At 44.5% G+C, this 22,048-nt stretch overlaps 1 protein-coding gene across 2 annotated transcripts in view; it reads right to left on the bottom strand.

Moving 5' to 3' along the window:
• Positions 1–5,882: 5,882 nt before the first annotated feature.
• The window catches only part of SRGAP1 (SLIT-ROBO Rho GTPase activating protein 1), a 150,484-nt gene continuing 134,318 nt past the window's right edge, over positions 5,883–22,048 (bottom strand). For both annotated transcript variants that reach the window (XM_054399911.1, XM_054399912.1), the window contains exons 17-22: positions 20,696–20,920; positions 20,065–20,144; positions 9,525–9,705; positions 8,821–8,955; positions 8,349–8,694; positions 5,883–6,260 (exon numbers count right to left, since the gene is read on the bottom strand). In XM_054399911.1, the coding sequence (XP_054255886.1) occupies positions 5,883–6,260; positions 8,349–8,694; positions 8,821–8,955; positions 9,525–9,705; positions 20,065–20,144; positions 20,696–20,920 (1,345 nt within the window). The remainder of the gene's footprint in view (positions 6,261–8,348; positions 8,695–8,820; positions 8,956–9,524; positions 9,706–20,064; positions 20,145–20,695; positions 20,921–22,048) is intronic.

Below are 22,048 nucleotides of genomic sequence, written 5' to 3'. Positions count from 1 at the left end.
GATCTTCTGCCAGGCTACTTGTGACAAGACCAAAGGGCATGGCCTGAAGCTGTGCCAGGGGAGGTTTAGGTTGGCTGTTAGGAAGCACTTCCTCATGGAAACGGTAATTAGAGACTGGAATGGACTGCCCAGGGAGGTGGTGGAGTTGCTGTCCCTGGATGTGTTTAAGGAAAGATTGGATGTGGCACTTGGGGACATGGTCTGGTCGCTGTGGTGGTGTTAGGTCATAGGCTGGACTTCATCTCAGAGGTCTATTCCAGCTTCAATAGTTCTGTGATTCTATAATATTACTTAATCCCTCAGTCAGCAACAAATTCTGCATATCACCTTCCAGCTCCTGGACCATGCTTGTTCTTGACTTATCTGCCATGTGAGTGAGAAGGTAAGGAAATAGATCGCTCTTAATGCCACCACACAAGTTTTGTTCTCCCATCTGGCTAGGACACTGCATCAGAAGGCCTGGTCTGTGATCTGCCATTTTCCATTTCCTTTCCACCACTTTTGGCCTTGTTGAGCAGTAGCATGGCTGGACAAGAGGAACTGAAATGCTGTGCTAGGGTCACAGGGGTGTGCAGAGGGACAATGGGGCAGAGGAGGGGCATCCAGCAGGGCCGTGTGTCAGGGACAGGCCTGGGAGGCTGGTGTGAGCGAGGCTGAGGCCAAGGCTGCTGCCATCCAGGCAAGATGTGGCACCGAATGAGTAGAGCCCCCAGGTCAAAGGTATCCCATCGTCACAGCCTCCTTGGCAGGAAAACTTGCTCACGCTGTCTGCCAGAGCCACAGTGCCAGCAGAGACCTCTGTGGTCAGCTGCATAACCTGCAAATGCCCTTGAGTAAAACAGAAAGCAAGGCAGTAGCTGGAGTTACAGTGGTGTGTCTAAACTAGTGGTGATTTGGTGGTTTAACAGTAATTGAACTGTTCTAGCCAACTGGATTTTAAGATGCTAAACTGTTGATCTATTCAGGCTTTCATATATTGAATTTGGTCTTTCCTTCCCACCAAGAGCCAAGTTAATGAAAAAAACCAATATTCCTACCTGCAAGAATGGCACTTTCATCCTGCACCATCACTAGTTAATACTTAAGCTGGTTTCAGTTGTTCCCCATGTACCATCCAGATCAGCATCAAGGCTTGTCCCATAGAGTAGGAGTAATTAAACAAGGAAACTGTGGACCCCTCTGAGCAGAGCAACTCATGGTGAGCTGCAAAGTGGACAACAAACCACACATCTCTCCCAAGGAGAAGTTAAAACCTAGCTGATCCTCTGTAGGTTCCTCACACTGGCTTAGGAGGTGTTTGAGCAGGCTGGGGCAGGGCTGGGGCCTGGAACTGCACATGGCTTGGAACAGCAGTTTTCAGCAGTGGCCTGAGACCTAAACACTGCACTGCCACTGCTGCCTGTTTCTGTGCAGTTAATACATTTTCTTCAGCAAAATGTCAGCACTCCTTTGCTTTGTTGAGTGCCACTAAAGTCAGTAGCTCTCTACTCACCTGCCAAAACCTTCTGCATTCCCCATGAGAGCTGGGCTTTTTTCCACTACAAAACCTGGAAGCAAACTAAGTCATTGCTGCAACACACCACCAAAACTTCACATTACACAACAGGAGGAGACAACTCTTGTCTTTTTTTTCTTATCTATTTTAAAACAGATTAGAAGACACTACAGAGGCCTCTCTTGCCACCAGGGTATGGATGGACTGTGGAAATTGGGTTACATGTCCTCTGGGCTGTGGAGGACCTTGAATGTGGGAGGACTGACCCTTGCTGTTCCCTCCTGAATTTCTGAAGTTGTTTTTTTGTGTAGTGGGGGACAAGAAGAAGGACCTGAAGTAGGTCACTGCGCAGTGTGATACAAAGGCTGCCACCACAGGCTGATCAACGAGCTCACTAAGGAATGGTTGCTTTACGGCAGCTTTCCCAGCATAAGAAGCACAAGACCTACTCATAGCCAAAGGTGGTTAGCAGGCCTGTCCTCTGGTACTACCCTGCCCCATCTGACACCTGTCCATTTTCCTCTTTGGGCAGATGGTGGTCCAAGCCACAAAGGACTTTAAAACCAACCCTTTCAGATGTGGTCCCTGCTTCTTATTTTTTTTTTTTTTTTAATGCAAGGACTGGAAACGTGTTTCCAGGTAGCAATTCTTCCCCTAAATGCATGTGAGCTGGGAAGCATGGTGAGCCTGTCTGGGCAGCTGCAGTCCCAACCCAGGAATCACCTTTGACAGGATCTAATCTGTGGCTGAACATCTCAAATTACCTATGGCACTGTGCCCCCCCATCCCCCACATGCAGTGTGAGGGTATCCCTGCTGCTGTAGGAAATGACCCAGGCAGACTTTTGTATTCTTTTCACTCTGGGACTGTTTTTAACATATGGAAGCTGGAGTGGTTTTTACACCCCAATTTTTTTCCTGTGGAGAGCAGGAGGGTGGTGGTGGTGGGTGACGGGACAACAATGCAGGGTGGGGTGTGGGTAGTTGGGGGATCACAGAATTGCCAGGGTTGGAAGGAACTCCAAGGATCATATAGCAACTCCAAGCACCAACCCCACTGCCATGGGCAGGGACACTTCACACCAAATCAGGTTGCCCAGAGCCACATCCAACCTGGCCTTAAAAACATCCAGGGATGGGGCCTCCATAACCTCCCTGGGCAACCTGTTCCATTGTCTCACCACCCCCATGGTGAAGAACTTCTTCCTAACATCTAATCTAAATCTCCCCTCCTCTAGCTTGGATCCGTTCCCCCTCGTCCTATCACTACCTGACACCCTAAAAAGTCTCTCACCAGCTTTCTTGTAGGCTCCCTTCAGATACTGGAAGGCCACAAAAAGGTCTCTGTTCTCCAAAGCGAACAACTCCAACTCTCTCAGCCTGTCCTCATAAGAGGTGCTCTTGCCTTCTGATCATCCTTGTGGCCCTTCTATGGACACCTTTTATGGACACTGATGGTTTTCCCTTTACATGGAAGGTAAAGGTAGATCTGCAATCCACTTTAGAAGATACCCAGGTGGTTTACCCAGGAAAGCCACACACGCAGACAGAACTTTCTTCTTTATTATAAAGATACACTATGAGGAACAAACCTGAATGTATACTGAAGCTTGTAAATGGTACATGCCAAAAATGTACAGTACTATACATAAAAGTGCATTGTCACAACAGATTAACAGTACATTTCTCTTCCAGAACCGTGAAATTTCCATGTTTTTACTTGTTCTTTTGAGAGTGGAAGGAATGCAATGGGAATGCAGCCATACACAAACAGGGAAGGATGCAATGGAAATGCAACAGTACAAGAGCAAGGCTAAAGCTCCTCTAAAATTTAAAGGCACTTTCACATGTACATACTACAGATGTACATTGACACAATTAGGTAACAGTCAACAAGCAGGAAGCTACCAGTACTGCAATTCATCAAACTTGACAGTAAAGGACAATACTGATTGGATTAGGTGTGCAGGAGTTACCCTTTTAGTACGTCTGTAGTTGTAGCAGTCTTTCCTGTTACATATCCACTTACTATACTTTTAAGTATCTATAATAACCATCAAACTACACATTTAACTGTGTGAATGCACTTATGTGGATGCACTCACTAAATGCACTGTTTCTAATATTTTCTTTTTGCTAAACAATTTCTAATATAAGCATTATGGAGTCCAGTACAGTTATTCAAACATACAAAAATTCCCTATGCAATTTAAAGATACAGGTAATCCATCTCAATTATGCCAGGTGGGTTAATTTAAAAACACTAGACTAAAACTGCATGTAAATGAAAGCTGAAATTCCAGTTTGTTCCACTGATTCTAGTAAACTGGGGAACTACTTGAAAGTATCTTCTGGTCCTGACCAAGTGAACAGACCCTAAAGACCAGTGCTGGGCTGCAGCTGGGGCCAGCCTGGCGCAGGCTCTTGCCCTGGTTAGGGTTAAGGTCATAGAGTTGAGAGGGCTGGACATTGACTGATGGATGCTGCACAGTTTTGCTGTGGTGGATTAAGACTTTGCCTCTAACCTAGAGGTGCATGAAGCCTGTGGCTGTATTGAGATGGGTTTGCAAATACCAGGAGCAGTTTGGCAGCTCATGAGGTACTTCTAAACAGGTACCAAGTGTGAACACCTGGGGCTTCGTGTTACCTATCTATAGGGTGTAAACCAGAGCAGGAACAAGTTGCTCCCAGATAACAGGGAACTGCTTCTGTCACCTCAGTAATGATGCCTATCAGATTTTGTCACTACTCTTTCCCTTCCCAAACTCAACTATTTATGTTCAGGGAGTGGTACAACTTCAAGCTTTCCAACAACGAGATCTTAAGAATAGGTGGAAAGACAGATCTTAAAGCCAGTTGTACTCCTGGAGGTGGACCTCAATTGATTTCTTTCCCCATCTTCTTAGCTGGAATTTATTTGATGGATTGGAAGTCAGAAAAATATATTCACAGAAACTGATTTTTATGGATTAGAAGTCGGGAAATATTCACAGAAACTTATTTTATGGATTGGAAGTTGGGAAAATATATTCACAGAAACAATATTATGGCTTACTGTTGCAATGTGCAAACCAGCTGTACATGTAGCTCACACCTAACAGAGTTTAACGACAGAGCACTAAGCAAAGTTGACAGTTGTCACTCACAGAGTCATAAGAAAGGGACTGATTTCTATAATATGAAAAAATGAGGGGAAGAGGGGGAAAAGTGGTTATGGAAAACTTTAGTCAGCTTGAATCTAGGTGGTAGCAACTCAGCTGCCTGTCCTATGAGTGACCCCTGTGTTACTAGCAGGAGGGATTCTCTCTTGAGAGATTCCCTTGAGAGTCTCCCTGTCTTGCTGCTGTCAGCATAACCAAGGATGTGCACAGTGTTTCCACCGTGCAAGGCAACAGAGCCAGGTCAGCTCAAAACTCTTGACTCTTACAACTCAAATCCTGTCTTTAATTGGGTACTGAGCACTAAAGTCAATGGGATACTTTGCTGAACTGTGTAGTCGATCCTTTTAATCGCCCATCAGCCTGCCTAATGGACCAAGAGGTTCATGTACTCCCCAGAGCCCGGCTTCCTCAACTATGAACTTAAATGAATGTAGCTTTTGTGAGAAATGTGGCATCAGGGAATGAAGACCTAGCTTCATGGGAAAAGGTACAGCAAAAGGAGCCTCTAGATGCTATACTGGAGGTGTGCTTTAGTTGTGACCTAGAATGCTGCTTGTTATCGGTGAGAGCATCCACCCAGAGTTTGTCTATAGTGAGACTGTCAACAGCAAAGCTAAAATTTGGTGCCAGTTATGAGACTTGTGAGGGTTTGGTGGTTTTCTGTTTGGGATTTTTTTTTTTTTGATGTGTCTTAAATAAGAAATGTGGCCTGAGATGACTTAAACTTTCCACACAGACACTTAATCCTCACATGCTAGATTTTAGCTTCTACTAACCTTCTTGAGATTTGGTTTAGTGACCTAAAAATGAGAGATCCTACCTCCCCTGAACCCCCACCCCTCCCCTTAGTTCTGTGCAGGATCTGCTATTCTATAGCTACAGTCAGATTGTGAAGTATGGTACACCATGGTAAGCTGTTTGTGAACCGTGTTGGTTTTATTACAAATAGTGCAGCATCAGGTTTCAAGTAAGTCCATGTTTGCTTGTTTGTTTGTTTCCAAAAGGATGCACAATTGTCCAGTTTTTCTTGTAACCGAAACCATACAAAATACAAAATGCCCATGTTGACGCAGCTAAGTTTCAGACAATACATTCAAAAACACTGAAACCCAAAGCCTCTCCAGTTACAAACATGAACAAACGATGTTGTGGAGCCCTGGCTTCTATCGTTAATCCATCCCTTTTCCCTAGCATACCCCAGCCGGGCACTGCGGGTGGCTGAGCTGCCTACATTGTGCAAGATTTGTCGGCTGGACCCTGGGAAGGAGGGGAAGGCCCTATGCTAGGATTTGTTTTTGGAAGAACAATAGGTTTTGGCCTAAGAGCAGGAGGTTTCAGCTGCACTCCCATTCTAGGGGCCACCATGGGCTTAAAAGTACTCATGGTGTCACTGGAAGAACTAGTGCTGCGGCGGATCTGAGGCTCAGAGCTCCGTAAGACAACGCTGTGCAGAGGGCTGAGTGACTCTGTGGAGGTGGCAGGAGTGGGGGTGTTCTTCATCTGTTCCAAGGTGTCCAAGACCACATCGGGGGCATGCTTGGCCGAGCTCTGCCGCTCCAGCTCACGGAGCTCGTTCAGCGCTGTGTTCATCGTCTCCTCGATGTCCTGGGTCACAGCACAGAGAGAGCAGCACATCATCCAATTGTTACCAAATGGAAACCACCAGAGGAGCAAGGGCAGGGACCAAAAAATGCAGGAATTAATTTGCCAGCCATCCATTCTTTAACAATAGAGTGCTATTTCCACCACATTTACTGAAAGACACTATGACTCCACTACCTACAAGGGGGCTTACAAGAAGGATGGAGAAAGAGTGCTTCCAAAGGCCTGCAGTGATAGGACAAGGGGCAAGGGCTTCAAACTAGAGAAAAGCAGATTAGATTGGATGTTAGAACATGAGGGTAGTGGAACACTGCAACAGGTTGCCCAGGGAGGTAGTTGAGGTTCCATCCCTGGAGATAATCAAGGTGAGGCTTGACAAGGCTCTGGGCAACCTGATCTAGCTGAAGATGCCCCTGCTTACCAGAGTGGGGGATGGACTAGATAACCCTTGGAGGTCCGTTCCAACCCAGAGCATTCTATGATTCCAGGACTGACAAGATAGCAGCTTTGTCTGGATGTTACAAATATTTAATCTGCTAACATCAGAGAATAACAAGAATCAGTTAACCCAAACCCTGCAAGCCATTTATTAAGTGACTGTCCGGACAGTGGACATTTGCTTTAGCAGGGCTTTTAACTGTGAAGACTTCTGTCACCTCTTGGGTACTGACACCTGTAAAGATTTCAGTCCATCTGCTTACTCAGCTAACTGCTCCCTTCATCTAGTGTCTTAGGTGTCTGGGATCTGTATTCCCTCACATGGATTATAAACTCTGGTTTTGTAAGGCATTAAAGCTTCTGTGCCTATCAGCTCTTCTCATGTTTCTCCGAGTTAAATCTTGAGTAGAAAAAACCATGCAAGATATTTTTCAGAGAGCTTATCTAAGAAATTATTTTTTTCACCAGGAAACTTATTTTTTTCATCAGGATTTCTGGCATAGATGCTGAAAGAATGCACCAAGATATCAGTTTACTACTTTTCAGGGGTATTGAGGTACAAATAAGAGTTAAAAGTATCTGGTGTTCCCTGCTTGCTCGCAGTGAATTTCATGTAGTTTAATCAAAGTCTGGGTTGCCTCACTTCTGAATGATCATTAGTCTAGCCATAAAATAAAAATAGCTTAAGCCAAACATTACTGTATGTGGTTCCAGGAAAGTAAATAAATAAGATAAATAAGAGCAAAATACTTTCTAATTCTAATACATGGTTCAGCTTTCTGACCCAAGCATGACAGTCCCCCTTTTATCCCTTGTTGGAAACAGAGTTTGAAAACCAACTAGTCCCAATGCATTCCATTTTAAAAGTGCCAGCGTTGTTGTAAAATACCTTTGCAATCATATTGTCCCCTCAGGGTGCCCCTAGTAATCATTTTATCCTACCTAGACAAAAATGTGAGTTCTGTAGGCAGCGGCATCTATTTGCTCAAGAGCTGTTACCAGCTCTGTACACAGACCAATTCGATGATTGTTGTGCTCCCTATTCCATCCTCCTCACCTCTTCACTGCCAGGAATGAGACAGGTAAGTGTGCACACAGGGACAGGATGATTTATGCAGGTGCAACATCTTGCACGCTATGTTTTCAGGCACAACTACAAGCATCAAATCAACACAGAGTATGAGCTAGATATCTGAACTATATGAAACCTACAAAAAAATCCACAAGACCCTGACATATAAATCTGTGCTTGGAATGACGATAGTTGCTACTAGCCAGTCAGAGCACTTTTCTGCATACCATAATAAGGAGAAATAATTGAATACTAATTACATGCAAGATAGAACAGGCCAGCTTTCATCAGAGCCCAGTGATTTACGTAGCTGTTGTAATCACACACTGTCCTAGTGCTCTGTGTGGCAGAGGCAATTTCATTCCAGTATATAGGGAAATGATTTTTTTTATTGCTTCTGCAATGTCTATTCCCCCTTGTGCAGCTTCTCTCCAGGAACCCTTAATGCATCTCTTGCACAGAGGCTGCTTGGGAAGCTGATGAGGGTATTCTCCTGCAGACATGTTCCTAGCAGTGCACATGCCCTGAGACTCACTCCTTAGAAAATTGGAGTGACAGTAAAGAAAAAAACCAACACAAACCTGAGCTATTGACTCTGGATCCAGTGGTTTATGGTCATTGAAACCTGTGTACTGGCCAGATGATGTAGATCTTCTAATTGGAGGGCTATCAATCTTCTTCAGAGAGTCGTGCCTACTGATGTTAGTGAGGCTGCCATGTCCAGGCCTACGTCGCCTTTCGGGGCTGTCAGCATTGAGGTTGCGGTTTTGAAGGAGGGCTCTAGGACTGCAGTGAGTTGCCAGGTTGGGAGAACCTAGCTCCATGGTCGAGTTGGAGAGAGGGTGAGGTGGGTGTACTGGGCAGTGACCATCACTGCTTCTGCCGGGGCGTCTTAGAGGAGGCGGAGGTTCTGATCTCTTTCTTTGCCTGCACCAATGAAGAAGTGGTTACAGGTCAAATTGTAGTGATCCACCACAAGCACGTGGAGAAGTAATTGATGTGTTACTTGAGCTGTGAGCAGTACTACTGAAAACATTTTATGCCCAAGCTTACCTTCCTGAATAGACATCAGAGTGACGGTCAGTGGGAGAGTTCATGTCCTTTGATGATGACTTGTCCTCAGTTATGGGTCCACTGCTGGCCTCACTGTCTGCTTTCTGGCTCAGTGTATCTGAGAAAGTATCATCCCTGAACAGAACACACATGGTGAGATGAGAAGTCAGTGAGTTGTGACAGAGAGCACCTCGGCACTCCCAGATTTTAATCCTCTTAAGAAAACCAGGCCTGCAGAAAGAACTGCAGCCCCCCCTCCATGTCTCCAAAAATTGTTGTAATCCTTCTGTTTACTGAGCTCTTTACATTTCATGTGTAAACTTTCTGTAAGGAAGAACTTTATCATCCTTGGCAAAGCACATACTTAATACTGTAAAGCAAGAGCTCAGGATTGCACTTCTCCAGCCCTCGTTATTCTGAATGCCAGCTATTACTACTAAGAAATGGTCAAATTAATATAGGTGCAGCAGCATCTGTCTCTTAATGTACTGGGAACATATCCATGACCAAAGTAGCTTAGCCCAGTAGTAACTTTTGAGCTGTCAATTCAGGGCAGTGAAGACAGAGGCATCCTGCATAGAAAACAAAGGTTTCATCTATCTGAGACTCCAAACCACTGTCCTGTTTGGAAATCACTATGCTAACTGCTTTAGCATGGTTTTTTACACCCCATCGAGAATCCAGTCACAGCAGACACTGCTTACATATCCTGCACCACTATGTACTGGTGAGGGACAAGGCCATCAATGCCATTGTGCCTTCCTTCCCACCAGTCTTCAGATGCTCGGTGATAGAGCAGAAGGGAAGCTCCTTTCTTGAAAGACAGTTCTCGTGCAGATCTTCCAACGTAGTCAAACTTGGCTATAGCTTCTATGGGCTCACACTCTGGGTAGGGAGAAAAGAACAGATGTCAGATTCCACCCTGGCTTGTCTGTGCATTTTGATTTCCTAAAACCCATTTACTGCATTTTCTTAGTGCTTATTCTTATTGAGCAGAGCTGAGAGCAGCTGAGCTAAGGCAGACTTCAGGCAGTGGTTATAATACGTCCCTTACAAAGAAACATAATCAATCCGTGCCCTAAGTGTGAAACATCTGGGTTGCTTTGCAAGCTGCAGAAAACATACACAGCATATTCAAAGGTTACAATAGCTGCTGCTGGGAAAGAGGCCTCTGCCTCCTGATGCAAGGGCGCCTTTGTGGCTGGGCAGTGGGGTGGAGGCCAGGCAGGCAAGACCTCCGAAAATAAGATGAAAAAACTCAGATGAATAATCAAAGGTCTGAGGAAGCAGTGTGATGAAAGAAATGGGAATGCCTTTAACATCTGCTGTGGCAAAGGAAGGGAGAGAGGAGGCTGAGAGAGTTGGGATTGTTCAGTTTGGAGTAGAGAAGGCTCTGAGGAGACCTTATTGCGGCCTTCCAGTATCTGAATGGGGCCTACAAGAAAGCTGGTGAGGGGCTTTTGAGGGTGTCAGGTAGTGATAGAACTAGGGAGAATGGATCCAAGCTAAAGGAGGGGAGATTCAGATTAGATGTTACGAAGGAGTTCTTCACCATGAGGGTGGAACAGGTTGCCCAGGGAGGTGGTGGAAGCTTCATCCTTGGAAGGTTTTAAGGCAAGGCTGGATGTGGCTCTGAGCAACCTGATCTAGTGGAGGGTGTCCCTGCCCATGGCAGGGGAATTGGAACTAGATGATCCTTGAGATCCCTTCAAACCCTCATAATTCTGTGATTTTGTGATTTCCCTGCACATGAGGAGGGACACTGCCACGTGTGTGTCTGAGAATTCTGACTTTCACATGATGAGTGTGCAGATCTACTGAGAACATCACAACAGTGAAGCCTAGTGCTTCAATCTGCTTTCTTAAAACCCTTTCTCAGTGGGGCAGGCAGCTCCAGACCACTTAAGGATGACTCCACCACAGGGGCAGTCACAGAATCACAGAGTTAACCAGGTTAGAAAAGACCTTCAAGATCATCAAGTCCAAACTATCATCACACCATCTAATCAACTAAACCATGGCACTAAGTGCCTCATCCACTCTTATTTTAAACACTTCCAGGGACAGTGACTCCACCACCTCCCTGGGCAGCCCATTCCAATGGCCAATCACTCTTTCTGTGAAGAATTTCTTCCTAACACCCAGCCTGAACCTCCCCTGGTGCAGCTTGAGACTGTGTCCTCTCGTTCTGTCCCTGGTTGCCTGGGAGAAGAGACCAACCTCCACCTGGCTACAGCCCCCATTCAGGCAGTTGTAGACAGTAGTAAGGTCTCCCCTGAGCCTCCTCTTCTCCAGGCTAAACAACCCCAGCTCCCTCAGCCGCTCCTCATAGGTCCATGTGGCCTGAAGTTGCCTCAGGTGGCTCTGCTTGCTCCAACATCCCAAGTTGCTCTGGTTTCTGCAGGAGAGGCTGGGCTTTTCTAAACACAAAGGTGGGTTACAGCAGTCCTGGCTAATCTTCTCTCAGTGTGCTGGTAAATTCAGCTTTACCCTTCTAATGGACTTCATCCTGTAACTCATGCTTGGATTGGAAACCAACTGATGTCAGGGCCCCTGCTGAATGTCTGCCAGCAGGTATCTTCAGAGATGTGGCCAGACATCAGCTGAAACAGCTGTGATTTTAACAGCTTCTAGTTCCTTATGCACAAAACCAAAAGCACCTGAGCTCGAACAGATTAAAAATTTTCACCAGTCTCAAAACATAAAAGAAAAACCTGCAAAATACGGGTTTCAAATCCCATGCTGTGTTGATTCCAATAACTCAGAGTCCCTGAGATGACAATTTTCTTTACATAATTAGAGCAATATTTAGATGGAAATTAACATCTGGGCTAATGACTAGCATAGCAACTTTCTGTCTGGTGTAAATTAAAATTGCTGAGGTTGTAATTCCCCAAAGAATCGGGCTGGTAATGAAAGCCACTGCCCCCTTATGACAACGTTTTGCATAGAAATATCTTTTTAAAATTAACTTCATCCTGAGCAAGAAAATATAATGATAGCTCCTTTATTGAGGTTATAGTTTGCAGCTCTTTTTTTAAAATAACTAAAATAAATAATATTTATTTGGAGATAAGTAATATTTTGGAGAATAAATCTTACAAAGAGCAACTGAAGGAGCTGGGGCTGTTTAGTTTGAAGAGGAAGCTGAGGGGAGACCTCACTGTTCTCTACAACTACCTGAGAGGATGTTGTGGAGGTTGGTGTTGGTCTCTTTTCACAGGAAATTAGTGACAGAAGAAAAGGAACAGCCTCAAGCTACAACAGGGTAAGTTTAGACTGGACATTAGGAAACAAAATTTCATGGAAAGAGTGGTCAGGCATTGGAATGGGCTGCCCAGGGAGGTGGTTGTCATCAACCCTGGATGTATGGTTTAGGATATGGTTTAGGGGTGAGCCTTGTAGAGAAGGGTTATTGGTTAGACTTGGCGATCCTGAGGGACTTTTCCAACCTGAACATTTCTATGATTCTGTGACTGCCCAGCCTACAGAAGGCTGTCTAGTGGTTTGCTGCTTCTGCAGTAGTGCTAAGAGCTCCTGTCAGTGAGGAACTGCAGGGTGTACAACCAGCCTGGATGCATTCCTCTGTGATCTGCTCTAGGTGATCCTGCTCTGGCAGGGCAGTTGGACTGGATGATCTTTCAAGGTCTCTTCCAACCCCTAGCGTTCTGTGGTTCAGTGTTTAAGAGTTACAAACTTGGAAACCTTTCAGAGATGTGGTATGGGGAATTCTCAAATGCAAAAATAGCATTCACTGGCAGAAATTAGTTCAATGATACAAATGCAGCTAAGAATCTAGCAGTAACAGTATTAATTCCTGAAAACACATCTCTGCTGGATGGCTCACTGGCAGGGATTCCTTGGTGGGTAGGTGAGGGGTGGTAAGTTTCTTGGGTTTACGTTTGTAAGCAAAGAAAATGTAAAGATGACAACAACATTTGGGAAAACTGGGAAGCCCTCAACGCTGGGTGTGTATTCTAATACACAATCTTATTTTAATTTCTACATCTTCTATCTAGTCTACCCCTAACAGGAAGCACAGATGTGACAAAGTGACCTTAGGCATACAAAGCCACTATTGCCAAATGAAACAGAACTAAACATGTCTGTTTATCCTGCATTGTGTTTAACAGGGCAATATTAAACTGAATGGCAATTCAGGGCTGGAGCTCCTCTCCTGTGAGGATAGGCTGAGAGAGTTGGGATTGTTCAGTTTAGAGAAGAGAAGGCTCTGAGGAGACCTTATTGTGGCCTTCCAGTATCTGAAGGGGGGCTACAAGAAAGCTGGGGAGGGGCTTTTGAGAGTGTCAGATAGTGATAGGATTAGGGGGGATGGATCCAAGCTAGAAGAGGGGAGATTTAGATTAGATGTTAGGAAGAATTTCTTCACCATGAGGATGGTGAGACACTGGAACAGGTTGCCCAACCAGATGGTGGAAGTCTCATCCCTGGATGTTTTTAAGGCCAGGATCGATGTGGCTCTGGGCAACCTGATCTAGTGGAAAGGGTCCTTGTCCATAGCAGGGGGGTTGGAACTAGATGATCCTTGAGGCCCCTTCCAGCCCTAACAATTCTATGATTCTAATGTAACACGGACAAAAGAATGATGTTTTTACATATATCATTCATGTTGCCTGTGGAATTGGTTATAAGAAGGTATTACTGTGATCAGGAAGGATTGTTTGTATGAACACACTGTTCTCAGACTGCAGGGAAGTTAATGGGCTATGGAAGGTAGGTCAGGAATTTAGAAGCTCCCAGGTTGCAGAGCACCAGACACTCACTGCAATAACTTAAAATACAAGAATCCTCAACCAAACAAAAAAGCCTGTACAGCAAGTAAGAAAATCCCAAATTTCCTGCACATATTTTCCTTTGACATCCTCTGAAGTTAACTGCTGCCAGCCATGGGCACTGGATTGATTGATAAATCCCTACACTGATTAGCTATGGGATTTCCCGTTTCTCTGCTAATTTCAACAGACCATACAGTATCCCATACTGGAGCACACAGGTCTTTTTATTGACAAATTAATGGACTAAACCAGAAACAGTTCTGTCTCTCTCAGTGGAATTACACTAATCTAATAGCAGTGCATGATGGGAATCTGATTTTTGTATCATTGCCTGCCAGATACAAATACTCTCTCAGAGGTCTGAAGGAAGTTGCTCCACAGGAACCAGCTGTATGAATTGGTAATGTATCCATAATAGGTGTGACTTTTGAAATGTGTTCCTTAGATTGCCTGGGTAACAAATCTCAACCCCTCAGGGAGGAGTGCCCAGCAGATCTCACAGTTGTTTTAATAGAACCAAAATATATTCATCAACGACCTGGATGAGGGCACAGAGTGCACTGTCAGCAAGTTTGCTAATGACACAAAACTGTGGCTGACACTCTGGAGGGTTGTGCTGCCATGCAGCCTGACTTAGGCTGGAGAGTTGGGCAGAGAGAAATGGAATGAAATTCAACAAGGGCAAGTGTAGCGTCTTGCACCTGGGAAAGAACAATCCTATGGATCAGTATAGGTTGGGGACTGAACTGCTGGAGAGCAGTGAAGGGGAAAAGGACCTGGGGGTCCTAGTGGATAGAAGGATGACCATGAGCCAGCAATGAGCTCTTGTGGCCAAAAAGGCCAATGCCATTCTGGGGTGTGTTAGAAGGGCTGTGGTTAGTAGGTCAAGAGAGGTTCTTCTCCCCCTCTACTCTGCCCTGGTGAGGCTGCATCTGGAATATTGTGTCCAGTTCTGGGACCCTCACTTCAAGAAGGACCTCAGGGAACTGCTTGAAAGAGTCCAGCGCAGAGCCACAAAAATAATGAAGGGAGTGGAAGATCTTCCTTATGAGGAGAGACTGAGGAGGCTGAGGGCTCTTTAGCTTGGAGAGGAGGAGACTGAGAGGTGACTTCATTCATGTTTATAAATATGTAAAGGGTGAGTGCCAAGAGGATGGAGTTAGGCTCTGCTCAGTGATGCCCAGTGACAGGACAATGGCAACAGGTGAAAGTTGAGGCATAGGAAGTTCCATGGAAACATGAGGAAAAAGTTTTTTCCCTGTGAGGGTGCCAGAACACTGGAACAGGCTGCACAGAGGGGTTGTGGAGTCTCCCTCTCTGGAGCTATTTAAAACCCACCTGGATGTGTTCCTGTGTGATCTGCTCTAGGTGATCCTGCTCTGGCAGGGGGGTTGGATGGGATGATCTTTCAAGGTTCCTTCCAACCCCTAACATTCTGTGATTGTGCAAAAAGTAGTTCAGGCAGGGTTTACTGCTTTGAAAGGGACATTTTCTTTGCCTGCATGTTGCTTTTACATGGAAAGAACTTTCCCATAGCAAACAGTACTGAGACTGCTCTTAAATAGTAATTCACCTTGTTACAGGTCAAGCCTTAATATTTAAAAGCAAAGTGCCATGAGAGTTACTCCTAGAAATAAATGCATTTTGAGAAGTTAATCCATTTAGTATCAAGGTTACTGAATGACTGATAAGAATTTCTAAAAAAGCAAAGGTGATGAAAGCTAAATTTAGGATCTGTAAGTCAAATTCTGTGTGGTACTGAATTTCTAACAGTAAAATTGACAGCTTGGAGGGAAATACAACTGCACTGCTCTGTCCATACCTGGAGACATTCATCTACAACAGCAACAAGTATTTGGTGAGATATAGGATCCCACCAGCTATTGTCTCTTGTGAAAAAGGCTATGCTACAAAGGTGAAAAATTAGGACAAACTGAAGCAATGTGGGAAAAGGTTCCACTGCTTGGAAGAGCAGAAAGGGCAAAGGAAACGTAAGAGCTAATTCAAATTTTCAGATTGGAGTGCCAGATGTATTACCAACCTCCCAACAGAGGTGAAGGCACTGATGTGGCACTGAGCTGCCCTCTGTGCACAGGGCACGAGGAACTAAGTAAAAGAGGGGAGACCATCCCCTGAAGTTTTTTGGAGCCCTGCTTTGCTCTTTCTCAGTTCCAGCAGATATACCCTGGCTGTTGAGAATAGAGCATGTCCTTGAACTCCCTGGGAAGACATCATCTCCCAGTGTCTTTACCCTCTTCTGCACCTCATCCGAGAACAGTGGCTCTGCAGTTTCAAAGTTCTGCCCTCAGAACAGCAGTCCTCAGACTGGGGAACACCAAAAGCAAAGAAATGTTGCAAGGTGTTGACACAACAGAATTTGGCATGATGTTGACCACAACACACACTGCTGAAACCAGGAAAATTACTACGTGTTGGGACACAACAATAACTTAAGAGTCTTCCCTCTGATGTTTGCTTCCAAGCACAGCTACCATCTCAGTTTTCACCCTGTGTTTGTGACATACCTATGAATAGAAAGATATTAATTGTATGTATGCTTTCCCAGGAGAAGCCCATCTGTTTAACTTCCTCAGGAAATTCTCTCTTATTTCCTTTGAAAACAAACCTAATCACCTTTTTTCCATATGCATCCAATAAGAAAAAAAAATTTCCAGCAAACTGAAGGTAAAAGAAATATGCTAAAGGCTGCTTTAGTAAAACATGAACAATAGTTCAATGTACACATGAAGAAAAATGTTTTCCCTGTGAGGGTGCCAGAACACTGGAACAGGCTGCCCAGGGCGGTTGTGGAGTCTCCCTCTGGAGATATTCAAAACCTGCCTGCATGCATTCCTGTGTGATCTGCTCTAGGTGATCCTGCTCTGGCAGGGGAGTTGGACTGGATGATCTTTCGAGGTCCCTTCCAACCCCTACAATTCTGTGATTCTGTGGTATTTGAATCTTCACTGCAGAAGCACTTTCAGGTAAAGGTCTTTCTGCAGCAAAATTACAGACACACTGTTTTGTGCCTCAGCTTGAGTACAAACGTTCTGAACTTCAAAAATTAAACTTCATTTCCAGATTTTGGAGGAAGGAAATAAAAAGAAGTCTATGTTTTCCTTAAGAGGGATACTTTCTGCACATTTAAAAAAGACTGAAAGCTCTACAGCATCTCCTTCACTCTTACCTTTCCAGCAAGCCACAGAAGTATATGAATAACAATGACCTCAGAAGAAAAAAAGGCAATTTATATGCTTAAAATTAAGCAGTTATGAAGTATTTATATGCTCAATGATAGTAATGGAATTGTTTCAGTTGGAAAAGACCCCTAAGATCACCGAGTCCAACCACTGACCTAAACTACTGTGGTCATTAAACCATGTCCTGAAGTGCCATGTCTATATGTTTTTTTGAACACCTCCAGGGGTGGTGACTCCACCACCTCCCTAGGCAGTCTATACCAATGCCTGACCACTCTTTCAGTAAAGCAATGTTTCCTGATATTTCTCTGGCACAATTTGAGGCTGTTTCCTCTCATACTCTCACTTGATACTAGGGAGAAGAGACCAACACCCACCTCCCTAACAGTCTTCTTTTCCCCAAGCTATCAGATTTTACCTCTGCATATGTAATTTAATTTTTAAAAAGTCCTCTTGTTTCCTAATTGTAGTTGAACATCCCTAGCACTACTAAGCCAGCTCCTGCAGACAGGCTTATTCTAGTAGGCACAGAGAGATTCACTTGTAGGGTAACTTCATACAGCAAGTCATTCCCATAACAGTAAGTAAAGTAGAAGAGTAAATCCTTTCACTTTTGATCTTTGGGTTGTTTCAATTACCCTGTAATTCCTATGGTCCTGTATATGCATACGTTTTAGCATAAACCTAATGAGATTTTCAGCACAACCCACCCCCCTACTCAGAGAATCTGCTTCTTCCATCACATGAGGGCAATACATAAGTACCACGTGTGATCAATACAGCAGCAACCTTGTGCCTCTCTCTCCACATATGGCTGGCAGTGATGCATTCAGTGTGCAATCAATGAATCAATCACATTAAACACCCAAAATATTACCTTTAGTATAAGCTTTTTTTTTTTGTCCATCACAGTTCAATCAGCAAACTAAAAAATCCTCAGCTGTTCAATCAGCAAACTAAAAAATCCTCAGCTATTCTCATATTTGGTGCCATGAACGCTTTTTTCAGAGGAACTGTCCAGAGGACAAACACCTGAGTGTGTGTGCAAGGAGATGGTGAATGCATTTAATTTAAACCCTGTAACTTACATTAGGAAAATGTAAGGAGAGCCATAGCCATGGGGTAAAAATGGTAGAGCTTGCCACCTGGGAACTGAAGACCAAACTGCTTGGTGTGCAGTCCAGGCTTGCTGAGTTTTATCTTTGCAGAAGCTTTTCCCTAGATCCCAAATATTTTTGTGCTAACAATTATTTAGCTGTAAACACAAATGTCTGCTTCCTTTTGGCACTGAATTAATTAAAAAGGTGTAATGAGGCAATCAGGATTCAATTGCTGGCCAATACGGTGAACAAAAACCCCATGTCTTTTAGCACAGCTTTGTCCTGTTGACAGCTCTTCTCTTGAGGGTTTGTCCTCACCAGTGACACTGTCATAACACAGGTAGCACGACAACAGGAATGTAAAACTGTTTTTATAACGATGTGGTGAAAGGGCAGAGCCCATGATTATTGAGGCACAGGTGATGCACTATGCCAGTGCCACAGTCCTGCTCCTCTGATTCTTGGTGATGTTTTCATCTTTCCTAGGCATGGTTTTGAAGTAATTGCTTTTGATTGCACTTTTCCATGCCTAGTTGGACCTTTATCTCTCAGTGTGGTCACAGAACCCCAAAGCTGGCCCACATGTATATTGAACTGCTGTGTTGCCTGCGTTTCACTGCTTTACTTGTGCTCTAAATGAGAGACAGAGTTCTTCAGTTTCTACTCTTGCTTCATGCCTCCAATGGAAGAAGGAGCTCTTATAAAGTATGGCTATACTGTCTTGGAAAAATAAAGTGCAACGATGAATTTGTTCACACCATTTTTAGCATAGCTGTGTTGTAGAAAGACAGCAGGGGTTTAGCTCTAGAGAGCTGGTCAAGAGAAACCCACACACAGGCTGTCTTGTAGAACTGTCAGTGTTCCCTAGTATTCAGGCATGGGAACACACCCTAGGCAGAAGATTAACACTGACTTCTTTCCTGTCCTCAGTTTTTCCCCCTCTCTGTGATGCCTGCCCACCCAACCATCCCTCCTCTCCAAACAGCTAAACTGATAGACTGTGCCTGTACCTCCTCATGGCAGCAAAGGGGAAGAGACAAGCAATCTGTTACTGACAGCTTGCCTACGTGACAAAGCAGAAGGGTATGGCTAGAGTGGAACTATTGTTTACACTGTTCTATGTGCAATGGGACTAGTGCAGTCAGATTTCCTATAGATACATTTTCCTGTTCCCTTTCCCTATGGCAATCATCCCAGCTCCTAACCAGTATCCCTTATGGTATCCTTCTTAAAAAAATAAAAATAAACCCTTCTCTGTTGTAGCTCTTCTCCTCCCCTTTCCCCTCTCTTTCTCTTCCTCTTCTTCATTTCACATATCCTCTCAGATGGACAAGGGGCAGCTTTTGTTTCTGCTGTTGCTCAGTGAATGTGTGCTGGTTGCTCTGATTCCTCCACCTCTAACTCACTATTAATTGTCAGGAAAATGGTAGTTACTTAAGAATTTTGACATCTCTTTCCATCTGTTACATTTCCTTGAAACTGGGCTGAAGTTATTGGGAGAGACATCTGAAGGGTGGTCCAACTGAAGCATGTTACAGTCAAACACACTGTCAGGAAAGCTGGCTAAAGGAATCGATCTAACAGAGATGCATCACATTTTTCCTGGATATCTATGGTACCCAGAACCATCAGAATATGTGATTAACACTTCTAGAAAATGACTGTTGTTCAGAAGTTTCACTGTGGGACACACACACATGTGTTGTTCAGTAGTTAGAAATCCTTTAGATGGCATAGCTTTTACATTAATTTCAGAATAGAGCCCACTGAATGGCAAATATCCCTTAGCTGAAATGTTTAAAGACACACTTTTGCTAAGTTTAGTTTTGCAGACAAAAGATAAAGAGTCACTAAAAACTGTGACATTATATCAGAAAATATTATGTGCTGACAGAAATAGTTTCTTTCTCTCTTGCCCTTCCTGTGACTGGGCAAATCAGGGGAGAAGGAAACAGCTGGTCAAACACAGATGAATCAGAGTGAAAAAGCACACAAACAGAGATTAAAGATGCTGGCTTTGCCACAGAACACCAGGACTGAAATCCCTTTCTTTCAAATGAAACACAATTAGTAAAGGAAGGAGGTCTCCTGAACGAAACACCTGCAAAACTTGCTCCCATCAAAGGCCCAGCAACGCAGCAGACATACCGTCCTCACTGGTGTGGGGCTCTGTACTGGCATCCTGGTCCACTTCCTCTAACGTACCATGTTCGCTGTATGGGCTGTCACTGAAGGGAAACAAAAGGTCAAGCAGAGAGAGAGTAAGGACATATCAAAAATATGCCATCCCAGTGAGATCACTTGAAATTATAATGTTGCAAAGTTATGGGCAATGGAATTCTCATGACATGCTGTGAACATACAGCTACCAAAGATGACTACACACCTCTCTCACAACACTTTCAGTTAGGAAGAAGGTCCCAGAACCTTTGAATCCTTTAATTTATAACAAGTGTGTATGTGCTGCTGAGAGACGGAAGGAGCAGGAGGAAGACATCATAAGATGAAATTTGTTAAGGTGGCTCAGAGCCAGAGAGACAGTTTCCTACCTGCTGTATACTCTGCACAGTACACCTGGAATTCTGAATGCATCTTGCTGAACAGAAGGGATGTCCTAGGGATGTTGTAGGGAACCTCATTATACTTTTCTTTGCTTCACTGTACTATGAGAACCTAAATGCTTTTCTTATATATTTTCTATCGTGTGCAAAAGGAGTCATCCAGACAACCACCCTAACGATTTTGTTGAGGAAGACAGAAGGGTAACATTCCAACTTACCAGTAGTCATCTCCAGCCATGCATTTTTCATACACTGGGCCATCAAGTTCTTTAACATCTGGAAAAATAGCCTCATGATGGATGATGATAGTTTTGATTATCTCGTTCACATGTGCCTGACAAGACACCTGGTCTTGTATGTCTGGAACAGGCATCAGGGTTGGCCCAAAACAAATGGCCAGGTTGTACGGATCCATCATGTTTTCATCGCTGTACTGTGAGAGGCTGTTAGAACACAAAAATCAAGACAAATTGGCTTTTCCACTGTGACTAACCTCCTTCTGAATACTAGAAAGACTATTTTTCCATCACAGCTTAGAGATTTCCTATAGCCCTTCACACATTGACACAAAGTAACAAAGCAAAAAAGGGGATTTCTTCCATAGGCTATAGACATTGTAAAAAGAGAGTTTACAGTGGATCTGGATGAGGGCACAGAGTGCGCTGCCAGCAAGTTTGCTGATGACACAAAACTGGGAGGCGTGGCTGACACACCTGAAGGTTGTGTTGCCATTCAGGGAGACCTGGACATGCTGGAGAGCTGGGCAGGGAGAAATTGAATGAAATACCAGGGCAAGTGTAGAGTCTTGCATCTGGGAAAGGACAACCCCATGGATCAGTACAGGTTGGAGAGCAGCACAGGGGAAAGGGCCCTGGGGGTTTGGGTGGACAGAAGACTCACAGGATGTTAGGGGTTGGAAGGGACCTCCAGAGATCATCTAGTCCAACCCCTGTGCCAGAGCAGAAACACAGAATCTAGCACAGGTTGCACAGGAACACGTCCAGATGGGTCTTGAAAGTCTCCAGAGAAGGAGCCTACACAACCTTCCTGGGGAGCCTGTTCCAGTGCTCTGTGACCCTTAAAGTGAAGAAGTTCTTCCTCATGCTGAGGTGGAACCTCCTGTGCTACAGTTTATAAGAATGACCATGAACCAGCAATGTGCTCTTTTGGCCAAAAAGGCCAGTGGTATCCTGGGGTGTATTAGAAGGGATGCGGTTAGCAGGTCAAGAGAGGTTCTCTTCCCCCTCTACTCTGCCCTGGTGAGAATACATCTGGAATACTGCATCCAGTTCTGGGCCCCTCAGTTCAGAAAGGACAAGGAACTGCTTGAAAGAGTTCAGAGCTGAGCCACAAAGATGCTGAAGGGAGTGGAACACCTCCCTTATGAGGAAAGGCTGAGGGAGTTGAGTCTTTAGCTTGGAGGAGACTGAGCGGTGATGTCATTAATGTTTAAAAATACATGAAGGGTGAGTGTCAGAAGGATGGAGTCAGGCCCTTCTTAGTGATGCCTAACGATAGGACAAGGGGCACTGGGTGCCAGCTGGAGCATAGGAGGTTCCATGTGAACATAA

Source organism: Indicator indicator, chromosome 3, assembly GCF_027791375.1.
Source record: "Indicator indicator isolate 239-I01 chromosome 3, UM_Iind_1.1, whole genome shotgun sequence".
Taxonomy (NCBI): domain Eukaryota; kingdom Metazoa; phylum Chordata; class Aves; order Piciformes; family Indicatoridae; genus Indicator; species Indicator indicator.
The sequence above is the reverse complement of the archived record's forward strand: the minus strand, read 5'-3'. Positions and strand labels throughout refer to the sequence as shown.